Source organism: Delphinapterus leucas, chromosome 11 (genome assembly GCF_059928025.1).
Source record: "Delphinapterus leucas isolate spDelLeu-1000000601 "Yukka" chromosome 11, BTC_Dleu_Yukka2, whole genome shotgun sequence".
Lineage (NCBI taxonomy): Eukaryota > Metazoa > Chordata > Mammalia > Artiodactyla > Monodontidae > Delphinapterus > Delphinapterus leucas.
Window position 1 is genome coordinate 42,399,764 of NC_143139.1, and position 18,649 is coordinate 42,418,412.

The window sequence follows — 18,649 nt, forward strand, 5'->3', positions numbered from 1 at the left end:
AGAATGGGCAGTGATTCGTTAATGGACAGAGGGGCTTTTCTAGGGTGATGAAAGTTTTGAAAATAGAGGGAGGTGGTAGTCGCACAACATCGTGAATGCACTAAATGCCACCTAACTGTACACTTTTTTTTTTTTTTTTTTTTTTTTTTGCTGTACGCGGGCCTCTCACTGTTGTGGCTTCTCCGATTGCGGAGCACAGGCTCCGGATGCGCAGGCTCAGAGGCCATGGCTCACGGGCCCAGCCGCTCCGCGGCATGTGGGATCCTCCCGGACCGGGGCACGAACCCGTGTCCCCTGCATCGGCAGGCGGACTCTCAACCACGGCGCCACCAGGGAAGCCCGACACTTTGTTTTAATAATTCTTTCTTTATGAAAGTTTTAATATTTTTCCCTTATTACTACTTAAAAATTTTTTTTCCCTATTAGTCTCTTATTCTTTCAGATGAATTGGACATATTTTGTCAGGTTCCCCTAATAAAATCTTTTGGAATTTTTATTTTGATTGACTCATAGTATACTTTCATTATTTTCTTATTGATCCTACACATTTCTTGCTAACTTTAAGCTTCGTATTGTATAGTTTTCGTTGCTATTGCAAATAGGATCTTTTCTTCCATTTTATTTCTAACTGGCTCTTATTTGTATATAGGAAACCTATTGACTTATTGTGTGTTAATTTTAAAATGGCTGTATTACAATCTTATTGCTTTCAATAATTGTTAGTGACTTTCTTTAGTGATTTTTAGTTATTTTCCAGGTATACTGTCATGTCATCTACAAATAATTTTACCTACTCCTTTTTAATATTTGTACCTCATTTCATTCTTGTCTTTTTAAATAAGAGTCACAATAGTAGGGATCCTTGTTTTATATTTCACTTTCAGAGGGGTGATTTTAAATTACTGCATAATATTATATCAAGTTGTTTGCCACAGTTTATTTCTCTTTTGTCAAATACTCAGGCAGTTTCAAGATTTCCTGTATTTTAAATATAGAATATAATAGAACATATAGTTTTCTCATTTTATTTATTTATTTATTTATTTATGGCTGCGTTGTGTCTTCGTTGCTGCATGTGGGCTTTTCTCTAGTTGCAGCTAGTTAGCGGGGGCTACTCTTCATTGTGGTGCGCGGGTTTCTCATTGCACTTCTCTTGTTGCGGAGCACGGGCTCTAGGCGCACGGGCTTCAGTAGTTGCGGCATGCGGGCTCAGCTGCTCTGCGGCATGTGGGATCTTCCAGGACCAGGGCTCAAAGCCGTGTTCCCTGCATTGGTAGGCGGATTCTTAACCACTGCACCACCAGGGAAGTCCAGTTTTCTCATTTTAAATCATTTTCTTAGAATAAGTCCTCAAGAGTATGTTAGCTGATTCATTTATTACATAATCAGTATTAAAAGAACAGAACAGAAAACTCAGAATACGTTAAATAAAATGCATACATCTGAATTATTCATTGCCATATTAAGCAAAAGTTGAAGGAAACCAGTTTAGGAAAAGGAATTCACAAATGCATAGATGAACATCTGTATATTTTCATGGAGTAGCATTTCCATCTTTTATTCTTTTGTCATACTGTCATTGACAGTTTAAAGCTGTGATGTGTTTCTGTAACACTAGATATAAATAGAGTATCTGCTTAGTATTTATCTAGTAAACTGGACAAATTAAGACAAGGAGAAGTCTAATTCTCATATTAAAAAGTTACCTTGGGGTTTATGCTTGGGAGGTTTAAAATGTCAACTGGGGGCTTCCCTGGTGGCGCAGTGGTTGGGAGTCGGCCTGCCAGTGCGGGGCACACGGGTTCGAGCCCTGGTTTGGGAAGATCCCACATGCCGCGGAGCAACTAAGCCCGTGAGCCAAAACTACTGAGCCTGCGTGCCGCAACTACTGAAGCCCATGCACCTAGAGCCCGTGCTCCGCAAGAAGATAAGCCACCACAGTGAGAAGCCGATGCACCGCAACGAGGAGTAGCCTCCGCTCGCCGCCACTAGAGAAAGCCCGTGTGCAGCAACGAAGACCCAACGCAGCCAAAAATAAATATAAGTTAAATAAGTAAATTTAAATAAATAAATAAAAGGTGCCTTCTTGAAAAACAAAAAAATGTCAGCTGTACTGTATCAGATTATATAATTGCACTGTGGGTATAAACTTAGAGAGCCCTATCATTAAAAGGTACCCAATATGTAGGTGCCTATTTACATTGTCACTTCAGGGATCTCAGGATGGTATGGATCTGAAGAGTTAACTTCCTTTTTTTTTTTTTGGCCCCGCTGAGTGGCATGTGGGATCTTAGTTCCCCAACCAGGGATCGAACCTGCACCCCCTGCATTGGAAGCACAGAGTCTTAACCACTGGACCTCCAGGGAAGTCCCCTGAAGAGTTACTTCTTAATATTAATTCAGATTTTTATGCTTAATGTTACTGTATTATGATTATAAATATATAAAGTTTATTTGTGCAAATAAATAGTAATTGAGGGGAAGATGAAAAGGATAATAATAGTTAATTTGTTGTGATGGTAGAATTTGGGATATTTTCACCCCCTTTTTGGTTTTCATTACTGTTAATAGTACTATAAATATTTTTTAGACTGTTATTTACAGAACATGATAGATGGCTACTATTATTCATTTTTCTTCAGGCCCTACTAGAGAAATTAATTTGGTCTTGTTAGCGAAAGCCTCTAGTATACTTGAGTTTGAGGTACTTATCTTTACTATGTACATCTCTACTTTGCTTCAGCATTCTTTCATGCTTTATCATCAAACAGCATCTCCTTGCTATATTTTATCTAGGAAAATTTCTGAAAACGTGAAATTTTATCCACAGCTTCTTTCTCCTTTCAGAAGTATACAGTGTATTCAGAACAGTTATTTCTGCATTACTAATCAACCCCAGGCTATTTTTAATGGGAATTATGTATAATTTGAAGACTTCGATATGATTATCCTTTTTCAGTGGTAAATCCAGTGGTTAGAAACAAAATATTAGATTACTGTGCATTTTATTCTTTGTTTTACAGTATTTATTGCTGCTGTTTTAAACACTAATGATACAATTTGGTGTTACAACTCCCCTAGGTAAATTCAAAAGAACATACTGTGGGTAGTAATGGTACATGTGTAGATGGGAGGAAAAAAACATTAAAAGTCACATTTAGCCTTTTTATTTTCTTAATATACGGTGACTTACTGAGTACCTCCTAAGTGTCAGGAACAATGCTAGGTATGCTGTATTTTAATTTTTATTAGTTATCCCAGTATCCTTTTTGCCATTGAGGAAAGTAAGGCTCAGAGAGGTTCCTTGGCTAATAAGTGGTGAAACCAGGATTCATACCTAAGTTTGTCCAACTGCACCATTATAGTGCATTACAGTGTATGTAATGGCCCTTATTAATTTTAATCATCAGAGGCTCTCAGTAATTTAAAATGTCAGTTGAATATGAACAGTTCGAAAGTCAGTCAAGGGAATTCCCTGGTGGTCCAGTGGTTAGGATTGTGTTCATCTCTCCTTTAATCAGGGCAGTGATAGAGGCATGAAATAAGTCCAAAATTAATTTTTCTCATTCTCCTATTTATTGTATCACTTTCGTGTTCTTACTAAACCAAACGACTGTATTCTCTTTTTTTTTAAAAAGGGTGTCTTTTAAAATTTTTTATTATTTTTTAAATTCTTATTAAAATTTTTTTTTTGGCTGGGCCGTGCGACTTGCAGTAGCACGGCCCAGCCAAAAAAAAAATTTTAATAAGAATTTAAAACTTAGTTCCCTGACTGGGGATTGAACCTGGGCTCTCAGCAGTAAGAGCACAGAGTCCTAACCACTGTACCAGCAGAGAATTCCCAACTATGTTCTCTTAAGCTTTATGCTCCTTCTCCACAGCTTTCCTCTGGTATATATTATATATTTAAATGAATTTTAAATCATAACAGTCTGAATAATAATAGGTAATTATAGCTAGTTTGTGAGGGATGTTAAAGTGAGTCCCTTTCCCAGGAAATTATCACTATGGTGAGAGCTGGCAGAAAGATAAGGCAATTTTAGTTCATTTCTCTGTCTTGAAAAACAGTTTTCACTATGGAATGATGTTGACAGAGATGGGAAGTAAGTGAAAGTCTTGGAATTTATAAGAATTTTGGTATGTTACTAATGATGATCAAATTTTCAAATCCTTAGTTTTCTTGGACATGAAAAAAAGGAAATGTGTACCTTTGGACTGACGATGGATAATGTAAAGCCAGAGAGTGTTTAGTTAAGGAAGCATTACCAAAACTGGGGGAAAAAAATGTAGTTTTGATGGAGACACATCTGAATTATAGTTCTTCAAATGGTCCCATTTAAAATTTGTGCGTACACTGCACACCTTTCCCCTCTTTTTTTCTTCCTCCTCAACACTTCCCTGGGAGGGTGGGCTTTTAAAACACCTATCACTTAGTTACAGCGACACCTACTGGTGAGAGCCTTTGCAATCATTGTGCTGATTGCCCTGTACTTAGGGAAGACTGCAGTTTCTGCAATGTGAAGAACCAATTTTTAAAAAACGCTGTAATGGAGATTGACATATGTACACTATTGATACTATGTATAAAATAGATAACTAATGAGAACCTGCTGTATAGCACAAGGCAATCTACTCAGTGCTCTGCAGTGACCTAAATGGGAAGGAAATCCAAAAGAGAGGGGATATATGTATACGTATAGCTGATTCACTTTGCTGTACAGTAGAAACTAACACAATACTGTAAAGCAACTATACTCCAATTAAAAAAAAAGCAGTTCTACATTGATAATTTCAGGTCCACTTAAAAAATAAAAAATAAAATAAATTAAAAAAAAAAAATAGGGACTTCCCTGGTGGTCCAGTGGCTAAGACTCCATGCTCCCAAAGCAGGGGCCCTGGGTTCAGTTCCTGGTCAGGGAACTAGGTCCCACATGCTGAAACTAAGAGTTCACATGCCGCAACTAAAAGATCCCGAATGTGGCAATGAAGATCCTGAGTGCCGCAACTAAAGACCCAGTGCAGCCAAATATATTGAAAAAAACAAACAAACAAAAAAAACACTGTCAAACACTGTTAATATACCAAAAAGTGGGGAGATGCATAGGCTGATTTTTGTTTTCACTGTGTCGGTGTTTTTAATGATAAAAGTTGTATAATTACACTATAGAAAATATGAGAAGGAGAAAGGGGAAAAACAAAACTAATAGCACTTCCCATTACAGTCACCAATTTGGTGTTTGCTCTATTTTATATAAATTTTAATGTATGTATTGGGTTGGCCACAAAGTTCGTTCGGATTTTTCTGTAACATCCTATGGAAAAACCCTAACGAACTTTGTGGCCAACCCAGTGTTTCTTTAGCATAGCTTTTTTTCTTAGTATGCATGTAATGTGTTTCTTGGTTTGTTTGGTAATATAGCATAAGCATATTGTCTAAATTGTTATACTTTAATTAATCATAAATTTTACTGACTGCCTAGTAGTCCATCAGGTTACTTGAACAGTTTATTTACATTTTAATTCATTTCTTCTATTGCTGTTGTAAATAATTTGATGAGTGTCTGTTCAAATGACTTTTTCCATAGTTGGATTTTTTTCCATGATGAGCATTTTTATGGACTCTGACCTTTCCCCAAATAAGTTATGTTTTTGCTTATTAGTGAGGTTGAATATTTTTCCTTCTCCTTGTTTATTTATTATTATTATTATTTTTTTTTTTTATTCATTATTTTTGTTTGCATTGGATCTTTGTTGCTGTGCGCAGGCTTTCTCTAGTTAAAGCGGGTGGGCGCAACTGTTTGTTGTGGTGTGCAGGCTTCTCATTGCAGTGGCTTATCTTGTTGTGGAGCACGGGCTCTAGGTGCGCAGGCTTCAGTAGTTGTGGCACACGGGCTCAGTAGTTGTGGCTCGCAGGCTCTAGAGCACAGGCTCAGTAGTTGTGGCGCACAGGCTTAGTTGCTCCACGGCATGTGGGATCTTCCCGGACCGGGGCTTGAACCTTGAACCCATGTCCCCTGCATTGGCAGGCGGGTTCTTTTTTTTTTAATTTTATTTATTTATTTATTTTTGGCTGCATTGGGTCTCGTTGCTGTGCGCTGGCTTTCTCTAGTTGTGGTGAGCGGGGGCTACTCTTTGCTGCGGTGCCTGAGCCTCTCATTGCGGTGGCTTGTCTTGTTGTAGAGCAGCGGCTCTAGGCTCACGGGCTTCAGTAGTTGTGGCTCACGGGCTCTAGAGCGCAGGCTCAGTAGATCTCATATACCACGGGCTTATTTGTTCCGGGACATGTGGGATCTTCCTGGACCAGGGCTCGAACCCATGTGCCCTGCATTGGCAGACGGATTCTTAATCACTGTGCCACCAGGGAAGCCCTCCTTCTGCTTGTTTACAGATTATACCAGTTGATTTGTCTACTGGCATGGTAATATTTTTAGGAACTTGCCTGAGCTCTTTTTTTAAATAAAGAAATTCATTTGCTGAAAATAACTTCCTCAAGTTCTTACTGGCTTTTTCTAATACAGAAGCTTTTCTTTTTTGTATGTCAAATGAATTGATCTTTTCTTTTGTGGTTTCTTTAATGAATTCAAAAAATCATAACATAGATCTCTACTGTCTATGCCTTATAAAAGTTTTTGTCTTTTAATCATTTATTTTAGGCTGCATTGGGTCTTCATTGCTGCACGCGGGCTTTTCTCTAGTTGCAGCGAGTGGGGGCTACTCTTTGTTGCAGAGCATGGGCTCTAGAGTGCAGGCTCCGCAGTTGTGGCTCACGGGCTTAGTTGCTCCACGGCATGTGGAATCTTCCTGGACTAGGGCTCAAACCCGAGTCCCCTGCATTGGCTGGTGGATTCTTAACCACTGTGCCACCAGGGAAGTCCCTAAAAGTTTGATAATTGTTTTCTTTTCATATTTAAATATATGTGTGTGTGTGTGTATTTAACTCCCCTCCCTCCCTTTATTTTTCATTATGTTTAATATGAAAAATATAAAGAAGTCAACCCATCATTTAAAGAAACCAATATTAGTGTTTTTAAATTTTTTTCCAGTCTTTCTTTCCAGACATTTTTGTAAACATTGTACTTTATCTGCCCAGAATTATTTTTGAAGTGTGACAAGGGTGTGATATTGTAACTTCAATATCTAAAGTTACTTTGAACATACGGTTTGTCTCTCAGCTTCCTGACATCCAGAGCAAAAAAGGCAGCTAGAGATACCTTTTTCTGTCTTGTGTTTTATCTCACTAGAGTTTGGGTCCTTGACCGTAGAACCTAAATTTAGTGTGTGGCACACAACAGAGGTGAAATAAAGATTTATTGTATTAAAATAAATAAAAAATAAATGTTTTCTGTCTCCCTATTCCTGTGGTACCCCTCATCCCTGACAGTGTAGGTTTTTTCTTTTCACTTTTCCCCTTTGAACCTTTTCTTTTTTCCTTCCTTTTTTAAAAAAGAACTTTTTGAACTATAGTTTGCTTTTTAAAACAGCTTTATTGAGCTATAATTCATATACTCTATAATTCACCCATTTAAAACGTACAGTTCAGTGGATTTTAGTATATTCACAGAATTGTGCAACTACCACCACAATTCGAATTTAAGAACATTTTCATCACCCCAAAAAGAAACACTACTTGACCCATTAGCTATCGTGCCCCATTCTCGTTCCTCATCCCCAGTCCAAGACAGTCACTAATCTACTTGCCATCTCTATGTACTTGCCAGTTCTGAATGTTTCTTATAAATGAAATCATACAATATATGGTCTTTTGGGATTGGCTTCTTTCACTTAGCGTAATGTTTTCAAGGTTCATTCATGTTGTAGCATGTATCAGTACTTCATTCTTTTTTATTGCCAAATAATATTTCATTGTGTGGGTATACCGATTTTTGTTTATCCATTCATCAGTTGATATACATTTGGGTTGTCTCTGCTTTTTGGGTATTATGACTAATGCTGCTTTGAGCATTTGTGTACAAGTTTTTGTGTGGACATGTTTTTATATCTCTTGATTATATACCTAGGAGTGAATTTACTGGGTTATTCAGTTTTTGTTTTTGTTTTTGTTTTTTTTGGCTGCACTGCACAGCTTGTGGGATCTTAGTTCCCTGACCAGGGATCAAACCCCGGTTCCCTGCAGTGGAAGCACGGAGTCGTAACCACTGGACTGCCAGGGAATTCCCTGGGTTATTTAGTTTTAATGAGTCCCTTAGTCTGTATCTTCAAAAAATCTTTAAAAAAGCTTGTTGCCTGTCTTTTGTTCATATGCCTGGCAGTCTTGCTGTTTTCAGTTATATCCCAGAAACTTTGAAGTTCCCTGTATTCAGCCGCTTAAATCCTGCTTTCTTTTAAATCCTAAATACTTTTTTTTTTTTTTTTTGCTGTACGTGGGCCTCTCACTGTTGTGGCCTCTCCCATTGCGGAGCACAGGCTCCGGACGCGCAGGCTCAGCGGCTATGGCTCACGGGCCCATACACTTCACGGCATGTGGGATCTTCCCGGACCGGGGCACAAACCTGTGTCCCCTGCATCGGCAGGTGGACTCTCAACCACTGCGCCACCAGGGAAGCCCCTAAATACTTTTTTATCCATGCCTTACTCTTTACTGGAACCACTGCCCTACTTTAGACCTTTATTATTTCTCACCATTATCTAATGAAATAACCCAGAATATTCCACTATTTTCTTTCTAATAGTCCCCCTCCCAACTCTAATACTTCTCTTATTAGAGTATTTTATTAGTACTTTAATATACAAATTATAGGACAGATATTATACTTGTTGATTTCATTTTGTGTCTTCCCAGTGAGATAATGAAGCTGGGAAGCTCTATAATGGCCAGGATTATATCTATCGCCAGAGCTTGATACAATATCTGGCACGTGTCCTTATTCCTAGAGGTATACTTGCTGGGTTAAATATTAGTCACTTATATCTTATAGACTTGGTCTGTATTGACTTGGTCAATACAGACCAAGTCTATATTGCCAACATGCCCTACACACACTGTGCTGTTTCCCTGACATATGCTTTTGTGCAGTCATGCTACTAGCAGTTGTATGAAAGTGCTTATCTCTCCATACTCTGATTTTTAAAAAATCAGTCATTTAAATATCTGTCTTGCATCTAATAATATCATCTGTTCTGAAGTTCATCTCTCCACCTACATCTTCTCTACTCCACCATCATCCCACACTCCACTACATTCCTTTATGCTGCCCATAGTCTTCCCTGTGCCTGGGATGCCCTTCCCTTGCCAACATTTTTCACTTGGCTAACTCCTATGCATTCTTTGAAGTTTGGCCCAAATCTCAGTTCCTTTAGGAAGCAAGCCTTCTCTGAAATTCCAGACTGGAGAAATTACCCTTTTCAATTCTGGAACATCTTTTGGATGGCTTTTACTGTAACGTTTATATCATTATTTTGAAATTATCTGTTTCTCTCTTTAGTGAACTGCAAGCTTTTCAACAGTGAGAACTATTTCTTTGAATCTTCAGAGCTTTGTATAGTACCTGGAACAATAGACAGTAAATAATTGATAAACATTTCTACAGATTGCCTTTAGGGAGTCCACATGGTGGTATAAGGCACTATAGGGATAAGCTCTTAAGTAAGTTTATATGTAGTAAAGCCTATAACTTATACATGCGTGTGTGTGTGTGTGTGTGTGTGTAAAATATGTTGTAACTTTAAAACAGGAAAGATTCAATGTGTAATAAATAAGTTTAGAAGCAAGGTGTATATATGGATTTTTATAGAGCACAAGTTACTGATGAATTAGCAAGGGCTTGCATTCTGGAGCAGAAGGAAATAAATTTCTGTTGCCCATTCTCTATTCTTATGTGGTCTAGTTTAATACAAAATTATCATCAGAATTTTTTGTTACATGCTTACCCACTTACGGCATAGTTCTGGGAGTTGGACAAAGAAAATTAAAGACTCTCATCAATTTGAGTCACACAAAATAGTGACACAGAATACTGGTAGAACATACTGAGATACAGATTGCAGTCAAGAAAAATTTCTATGCCCAATGTAGTCATGACTCACATTAAGAAAACATAATTCCCTTTATCTTTTTTCTTTTTTTTTTTGTAGTTAGGGAATGCATTTAGCTGTATGTACTAGAAAACCTATTGCAGTGGCTTGACCAGATAGGGGTTTATTGTTCTCATACAATAATGAAATCTGGAGATAGTGAGTCCAAAGTTGGTGTGGCATCTCCAGGTAACAGTAGGAACCCCTGCCACGTTTACTTTTGCCTTAGTGTGGGACAATTGCCATGCTTGCAACTACTCCACTGTGGGTCATTGTGACCTTTCTAGACAGGATAAAGGAGGAAGCAAGCCTAGTTGTTCCCAATTAAAGAGGTTTCCTGAAAGTCTTATCCAGCAATTTTGTTTTATACCTGATTGACCAAGACCTTGTTACTTGGCTACTCCTGATCTGCAAGGGAATCTGGGAAGGAGAATATTTTTAACCTGGCACACTGTTACCCTGAACAAAAATCAGGTGGCTTTTAGGCAGAAAGAAAGAGAGAATGAAAACTGGGAACAAGAATTAGTATCTGCTGGGACTTCCCTGGTGATCCAGTGGTTAACACTCCGCACTTCCAATGCACGGAGCGTAGGTTTGATCCCTGGTCGGGGAACTAAGATCCCACATGCTGCGCAGAGCAGCCAAAAAAAAGAAAGAATTAGTATCTGCTATTGAGTGCCATAGCCTAGTGCACATACATATACATACCAGTGACCACACATAGAGCATGAGGAGTCCACCTAAATAATTATTTTAGATGAATGACTCTTTGTTTCTTTTATTTTTTAAAATTTATTTATTTTATTTATTATTTATTTTTGGCTGCGTTGGGTCTTTGTTGCTGCGCGCGGGCTTTCTCTAGTTGAAAGGGGACTACTCTTTGTTGCAGTGCACGGGCTTCTCATCGTGGTGGCTTCTCTTGTTGTGGAGCACGGGCTCTAGGCGCACAGGCTTCAGTAGTTGTGGCTCGCAGGCTCTAGAGCGCAGGCTCAGTAGTTGTGGCGCACGGGCTTAGTTGCTCTGCGCCATGTGGGATCTTCCCGGACCAGGGCTCGAACCCGTGTCCCCTGCATTGGCAGGTGGATTCTTAACCACTGCGCCACCAGGGAAGCCCTCTTTTTTTATTTTAAAACTTTCAAAAGATTATTTACTGAAAATTGTGGGAACATAATGGCGGCCAGTTTTTTAAATCTTCCTGGATCTTCCTCCTAAAAACAGAGTATGTTGATATCATGTACCTCTTAATATGATATGATAAGAAGGGCATTTCACTTATGTGGTATTCTTCTCCAAGACCCATAACTCCAGTCTAATGAGAAAACATCAGACAAATCCAAATTGAGGGACATTCTACAAAATACCAACCAGTATTCTTCAAAACTGTCAAGGTCATGAAAGACTGAGACACTGTCACAGATCGGAGGAGCCTAAGGACACGTGACAATTAAATGCAATGTGGTATTGTGATAGGATCCTGGTAGAGAGTAAGGACATTAGTGAAAAACTGGTGAAATCCAAGTAAAGTCTACAGTTTAGTTACTAGTATTATACCAATATTAATTTATTGGTTTTGACTAATGTACCTTGGTTATGTAAGATGTTAACATTAAAGGAAGAAGAATATACAAGAACTTTCTGAAGTATCTTTGTAATGTTTCTATCAATCTAAAATTGTTCCAAAACAAAAAAAAATTACAATAGTTAGAGAAACTAGGACAGCAAAACCAAAAACTTTACAATCAAACCTTATATCTACAGTGAACTGTAGACCTTTGATTATTGGCATTTGTGAAGGGAAGGAAGCAGAGGGAAGGCAACAGGGCTTCTGATGGCCCTGAGAACAGGAGAACCTCTAAATCACCAACAGGTATTCACTGGAGAAACATCTAGAACAGTAACTGAAACTGGGAAGGGGTTCTGCCCTTAGAGGGTGTGTAGGAGGGAATGGAGATAAACTGTGGCAACTTTTGAAATTAACAAACTGAAGTTCTAATGCAAAACTGCACTGAGAGAAACTTCTAGGGGTAGAATCCACTTTGAGCAAGACAGGAACAAAGAAAAGGACAAGGTAAAAGTCAGAGAAAGAGCAGAGGGTAGAAAGAAGGGAGAGTTGTATGTTTTTTGTTTTGTGTTTTGTTTGTTAGTCACTTTTCAAAAATAAGAGAAAATCTCTAAAGCCATGAAGCTTAGAAAAACCCATCCTGGCTCATACCCCTTCCTCATAAAATTACAGGAAAACTCACTTAAGTTTAAAAATGAGTTTGAATCCATGTACAATTACTATTAGCAAAAGATAGCAATAGCAACAACAGAAAGAAGCAGAAAGACTCCCTAAGGCAGTGGAAGGCTCCTGGAAAGACATGCTCACCAAACAGATGAAAATTGAAAATGAGCTAATTTAGGAAATGATGGAAGTGTACATTCTAATTAGGATAATATCAGAATTGAGGTGATTGGAGAAAAGGAGAATTTGAAAAGAGAACTGAGGGACCACACAAAAAAATTAGAAATAAGAGGAAAAAATCATTTCAGAAATAAAGATGAAAATAAAAGGAACATCAAATAATGGCAACAAATATGACTCAAAAAACACAAAGTAAAGCAATTAATTTGTTATATGTAATAGAAAGAGGGAAGCTTTTAAAATAAAAGAAACCAAAAAAAAGAAGGACTTCCCTGGTGGCGCAGTGGTTAAGAATCCACCTGCTAATGCAGGGGACATGGGTTCGATCCCCGGTCCAGGAAGATCCCACATGCTGCAGAGCAAATAAGCTCATGTGCCACAACTACTGAGCCCGCGCCCTAGAGCCTGTGAGGCACAACTACTGAAGACTGTGTGCCTAGAGCCCCTGCTCTGCAACAAGAGAAGCCACCGCAGTGAGCACACACGCCGCAACGAAGGATAGCCCCCGCTCACCACAACTAGAGAAAAGAGCCCGCGCACAGCAACAAAGACCCAACTCAGCCATAAATAAATAAATAAATAAATAAAAATTACAAAAAAAAGAAGAAGTAAAGGGGTTTGAGAAGAAATGATACAAAATATAGGCAAAGAGGAACCAACATTCACGTTAACTAAGTTCCTGAGGAAGAAAACAGCCAAATGCATGGGACAGAAAGAAAACTTTCCCAAAATGTGCCTGGGATGGACTTCCCTGGTGGCACAGTGGTTAAGAATACACCTGCCAATACAGGGGACACGGGTTCGAGCTCTGGTCCAGGAAGATCCCACATGCTGTGGAGCAACTAAGCCCGCAAGCCACAGCTACTGAGCATGTGCTCTTGGGTCCACAAGCCACAACTATTGAGCCCATGTGCCACAACTATTGAAGCCTGTGCGCCTAGAGCCCATGCTCTGCAACAAAAGAAGCCACCGCAAAGAGAAGCCCACACGCCACAACAAAGAGTAGCCCCTGCTTGCCGCAACTAGAGAAAGCCGGCACACAGCAACAAAGACCCAATGCAGGCAAAAAAAATTAAATAAATAAATTTATTTAAAAAATTTAAAAATGTGCCTGGGGAAATCGACCCAGAATGGCCAACACTGAGACATAGTCTATTAAAACTGGTGGACTTTAAAGAAAAATGACATTTGGGCATCCTAGCAAAAAAAGACCTAATCACTTACAAATGAAGGAAAATGGATTTTCACTAGACTTTTTGACAGCATGTTTAGTGTTAGAATGCAATGGATTAACATTTAAGAGAATCAAGGAAATAAAACAACAACCAGGGATTTTCTGTTCAGACAAATAGACCTCCAAGTATAAAGATCACTAACATGTAAGAATAAAGGAAAGAGTGTTCACATGATCCCTTCCTGTGGAATCTACTAGAGCTTCAAATAGTTAAAATGACTAGAGGACCAGATTACGGTACCTGAATACTAATTTCCCATGAAAAGAAACTAGGAATACTTGAAGAAATAGCTGATTCTAGATCTAGAGCAGAAAATTAATATCAAACGCGAGACATCTTGTCAAAGAACAAAGGAGCCAACTTGATGTTTCTGTGGCCAAGTGCAGGATAGCTTGAGCATCAGTAAGGATAATAACTGCAGCGGATAGAAGCATCAAATATGTTTAAATCCATGAGTTCATATCAATGCAAAAAAGACTGACTATGGGGGGGGGCTTAAGGGAACTACTTGAGGTGGTGGAAATATTCTGTATCGTGCTTTATTAGTGGTTACATTACTTACTGTATACATTTGCCTAAAGCATAGTTTCTCAACCTCAGCACTATTGACATTTTGATCCAGGTAATTATTTGGTGGGGGAGGAGCAAAGCTGTCCTATGCATTGTAGAATATTTAGCAGCACTGGATGCCAAACATGAAAATCAAAAATGCCTATATTGTCAGATGTCTCCTGGGGAGTATAATGGTGCCAGTTTGAGAACCCTGGTCTAAACTTACTAAAAGGGTGAATTTTTATTGTATGTGAATTGTATCTCAGGAAACTTGATTTTTAAGAAAAGGAGAACTCATTAGTCACTTTTTTTTTTTTCTTCCCGTACGTGGGCCTCTCACTGTTGTGGCCTCTCCCGTTGCGGAGCACAGGCTCCAGACGCGCAGGCTCAGCGGCCATGGCTCACGGGCCCAGCCATCATCCCGGACCGGGGCACGAACCCGTGTCCCCTGCATCGGCAGGCGGACTCTCAACCACTGCACCACCAGGGAAGCCCTGTTAGTCACTTTTTAAGGAGTCTAGGAAACCAACTCATTATTTTGAAAACTACTAATTGACAGAATCAAGCATTTATCTTATCTCTTTTACATTAGACTGTACTTCAAGAGTAACCAAATAGTCAATATAGGGATGGATTTATGGGTCATTTATATATATCACTCCCAGTTGTCAGTTTTTGTGCCATTAAAGGTATGATTCTTCTATTCCTTTTTCTCTAATTTTCTACTTCTAATATACTTTATTTGGACTGGGAAACTAGATTAATAAAATTATTATTGTTTAGAAATATAAAGGGGAATTCCCTGACAGTCCAGGGGTTAGGAATTTCACAGCTGAGGGCTTCGGTTCAATCCCTGGATCCTTATGTATTGTGAATCATCTATTTCTGTTACTAGAGACTTTTTTTTTTTAATGCAGCACCAGGTCTTAGTTGCAACATGTGGGGTCTTAGTTGCAGCATGTGGGCTCTTACTTGTGGAATGTGGGATCTAGTTCCCCGACCAGGGATCGAACCTGGACCCCCAGCATTGGAAGCACAGAGTCTTACCCACTGGACCACCAGGGAAGTCCTTAGAGATGTCTTTATTTCTTGATTTGGGGACATATTCTGGATACCTGTTCCTCACGCATAAGTGGTGTTACCAATATTCTGTTTCAACATGGCTGAAAAGACACAAACACTTTGTGGTCTGAGATATGCTTCTTTGAGTTAAATCTGTTGTGTAAATTGAAACATATTCAGAAAACCCAGTGTGTGTTTAATATAGGTATAGTTTTAAAGTTTTAGTCTTACTGTATTAATACTTACTGAATTAAAGTTAAAGAACACAGTGTTCCCAAAATCATTTCAGAAAGCAGATAAATAGGGAAGTGTATGGGAACCACCCTTCTGAAAATTACTGAGGAGGTTCTTATTTCATCTTATTTTAGTATTACCCAAGTTTTTTCTCAGAGAAGAATAGGGTGTTTGACTTACCATGTGGTGGTCTTGAAAGTTCATGACTTCAGCACACTTCTTCACTTTGGGGAAACTAAAAAAGTGTGTAACTACCATAGCTATTTCAGAAACTGATGCTAGAGGCAACCACTGGGTTGGGCAAGACTGTCATTAAACTGTGCCTTTGGTTTACTAGTTATTTTAATCATGGAAAGGAAAATCCATAATTTATTTCATTGCTTAACCAGTGCCACATTTTAAGATAAAACTGTTCTTTTTCTAAAACTGTTATTAAAAGAGGCAGGAAACAGATTTTGGTCTGATGTTGATGCTTTGTTGACATTTTATCCGTTCTTTTTGTTAAATGAAATTCAAAATTGTTCATTTTATCTAAGCCCATTCTCAGTTTTCTTATTTTAAAAAAATTTGAAATCATTGTGGGGGTCCAGGAGGATGTTAATTTTTGACTGTCCATTTCATAAGAATTTGAAAAGAGGGTTAGAGATTTAGTTTTAGTAGTCCTGATATCTAAGTATTTCTCTGTGTCCCTATTTAGTGTATTATGCCTATCTTGAATATTATTCTTATGTTTCAATAAAATGGAGAAAGATTTGCCTCTTTCCAGTTGATTGGGACAAGGGAGAACTTTGGGGATTAATGAATTGCTTCTCAAATTTTAATGGAGTTAGGTTAGCTTGGAAAATAGATCAAAGAAGAGGATCTGCTGATATACACCACAGTTTTGTCTTATTTCTAAAGACTTATTATAGATAGCTGGATCTACAGTTTTATAAATTTCTCTTCTGAAGGTAATTTTTGGTAGGTAACCACTGGCAATACTAACTAGCATCCTGTCTTGTCTGCTGAGCTATTTGGCTTATTTTAAAGGATAAATTCTCCATCCCCACTAGGGGGAGTTTCCACTCAGTAACACATACAATTTTAAGGTGGAATGATTATGTGAAATACTGGTGTATCTTATTCCATGATTTCTCACTATCTTTTTTCCACAAGATATTTTCCTAATAGTAATAGCTACAATGTATTGAATGTTTGCTATGTGACAGATACTATGCTAAGCACCCTACATGTATTATTTTATTTGTTTTTCACAATAACTTTATGAGATTGTTAAGATTTCGTCCCAATTTTACTGATGGAGAAATTGATAACTAGAGAAGTTACTCGATCACTGCCAGAAAAGCTAATCAAATCATAGTGTAGGGGCTCTTATCTAGGGTCTGTCTTACTTCAAAACTTGTTCTTAACCTGTACTCCAGTACTTCCCAGTTTTAGTTCTGCCAGTATCATGAAAATCTCAAAATATTCAAATTAAATTTATTTTAATGCAATAAGCTGGTGCTTAGAAGTGGTAGAGTGAGAAAGAAAGTACAGAGAGCTGCTTATTAGGTATTGTGACTCGAAATTATGTTGATGAGCTGAAAAGAGTTGAAATTAGGTACAGAAGTAAAGTCAAGAGCCTAGGTTTCTAGATGTTAAGTCTGACCTACCCCATTTATTTAGTTTCCTTCTTTATAAAATAGATAAAACAAAGCTGGCCATTTCAACAGTCTCCAATTATTGGAATCTTAAATATGAATAGAGTCATTAACTTATTTACAAGGTGCTTTCATAGGTGAATGCTTATTGATAGATTTGAAAGCTTGAAAAGAATGTTATGTATTCCTTTAAAACATTGCTTCTGTCTATTGGCCTAGAGCGGCGGTGTTTGAAAATGTCAAGTGTGACCCATTAGTAACTCATAAAATCGATATACTGGGTCATGACCAGCATTAAGGAAAAAAAATTTAAATAGAGTCTAGAAAATTGCAGAATACCCTGCTTATCATAAGGGTAAGCATTTTTTGTGAAACTTGTTTCAGTTACATGTTTATGTACTAGGTCACAGTGTCATATATATTTTTTAACTGTGGGTTGCAAGTTTAAAAAGTTTGAGAAACACTGGCCTGGAGCTTTGTAGCATTTATCTATTTTAATTTAACCAGGACAGAAATTATAGTGATTCAGACAGATTTATCTTTATTTATTTTTTAAAAAATAATTTTAGTTATTTTTGGCTGCTTTGGGACTGTTGCTACACGTGGGCTTTCTCTAGTTGCGGCATGCGGGCGTGGGCTGCTCTTCATTGCAGTGCACGGGTTTCTCATTGTGGTGGCTTCTCTTGTTGCAGAGCACAGGCTCTAGGCACGCAGGCTTCAGTAGTTGTGGCTCGCGGACTCTAGAGGGCAGGCTCAGTAACTGTGGCGCACGGGCTTAGTTGCTCCACAGCATGTGGGATCTTTCCGGACCAGGGATTGAACCCGTGTCCCCTGCATTGCCAGGTGGATTCTTAACCACTGTGCCACCAGGGAAGTCCACAAATTTATCTTTAAAAGGAAATGACATCAAGTAACATAATAGATTGTATGCACGATATTTTCTTCCTTTTTGTAGCATTCTGAAAAGCATCCAATCCCAAACCGAAACTTTCCTGGAGTGTATATCTAGCTACACAGAATTAACTTAGAGGACCTTCCGTGGCAGTTCAGTGGTTAAGACTGTGCTTCCACTGCAAGGCGCGTGGGTTCAGTCCCTGGTTGGGGAACTAAGATTCTGTCATGCTGCGCAGCATGGCCAAAAGAAAAAATTAACTTTGACCTCAGCTCTTTCCTTTTCTCTTTGTGTTAAAATTTATAATGTACATGTACTATTTCCCTCTGAATATTCAGCACAATTTTTTGCTCATTTTAGGAAGTTTCCTCTTTCCGGTTTTGTATGTTTTCTAGTTTGGAATCCCTTGAAGTCTTATTTTTAGTCACTTCCATTTGGTTGGTTCCATAGCACTTTAGTTCTGGGAATGAATAAGAGATTTGTTGTACATCTTTCTATAACAGTACAGAACTTTATCTCATTCTTTTTAATGCACGTATAGTAGTCCATTGCATAAGTTTATCGTAATTTACTTAACTAGTTCCTCAGTGGTGTACAT

At 38.3% G+C, this 18,649-nt stretch overlaps 1 protein-coding gene across 3 annotated transcripts in view; it reads left to right on the plus strand.

The window, feature by feature from the left end:
- Window positions 1–18,649, plus strand: part of SP1 (Sp1 transcription factor) — a 48,836-nt gene that overhangs the window by 19,582 nt on the left and 10,605 nt on the right. Inside the window, exon 4 of one of the 3 annotated variants that reach the window (XM_089920786.1) lies at window positions 200–2,010. The exons of the other annotated variants lie outside the window; for them this stretch is intronic. Coding sequence (XP_089776912.1) covers window positions 200–426 — 227 coding nt within the window. The 3' untranslated portion in view covers window positions 427–2,010. Of the gene's footprint in view, window positions 1–199; window positions 2,011–18,649 lie in introns of those variants that run through there. 3 annotated transcript variants of the gene reach the window in all.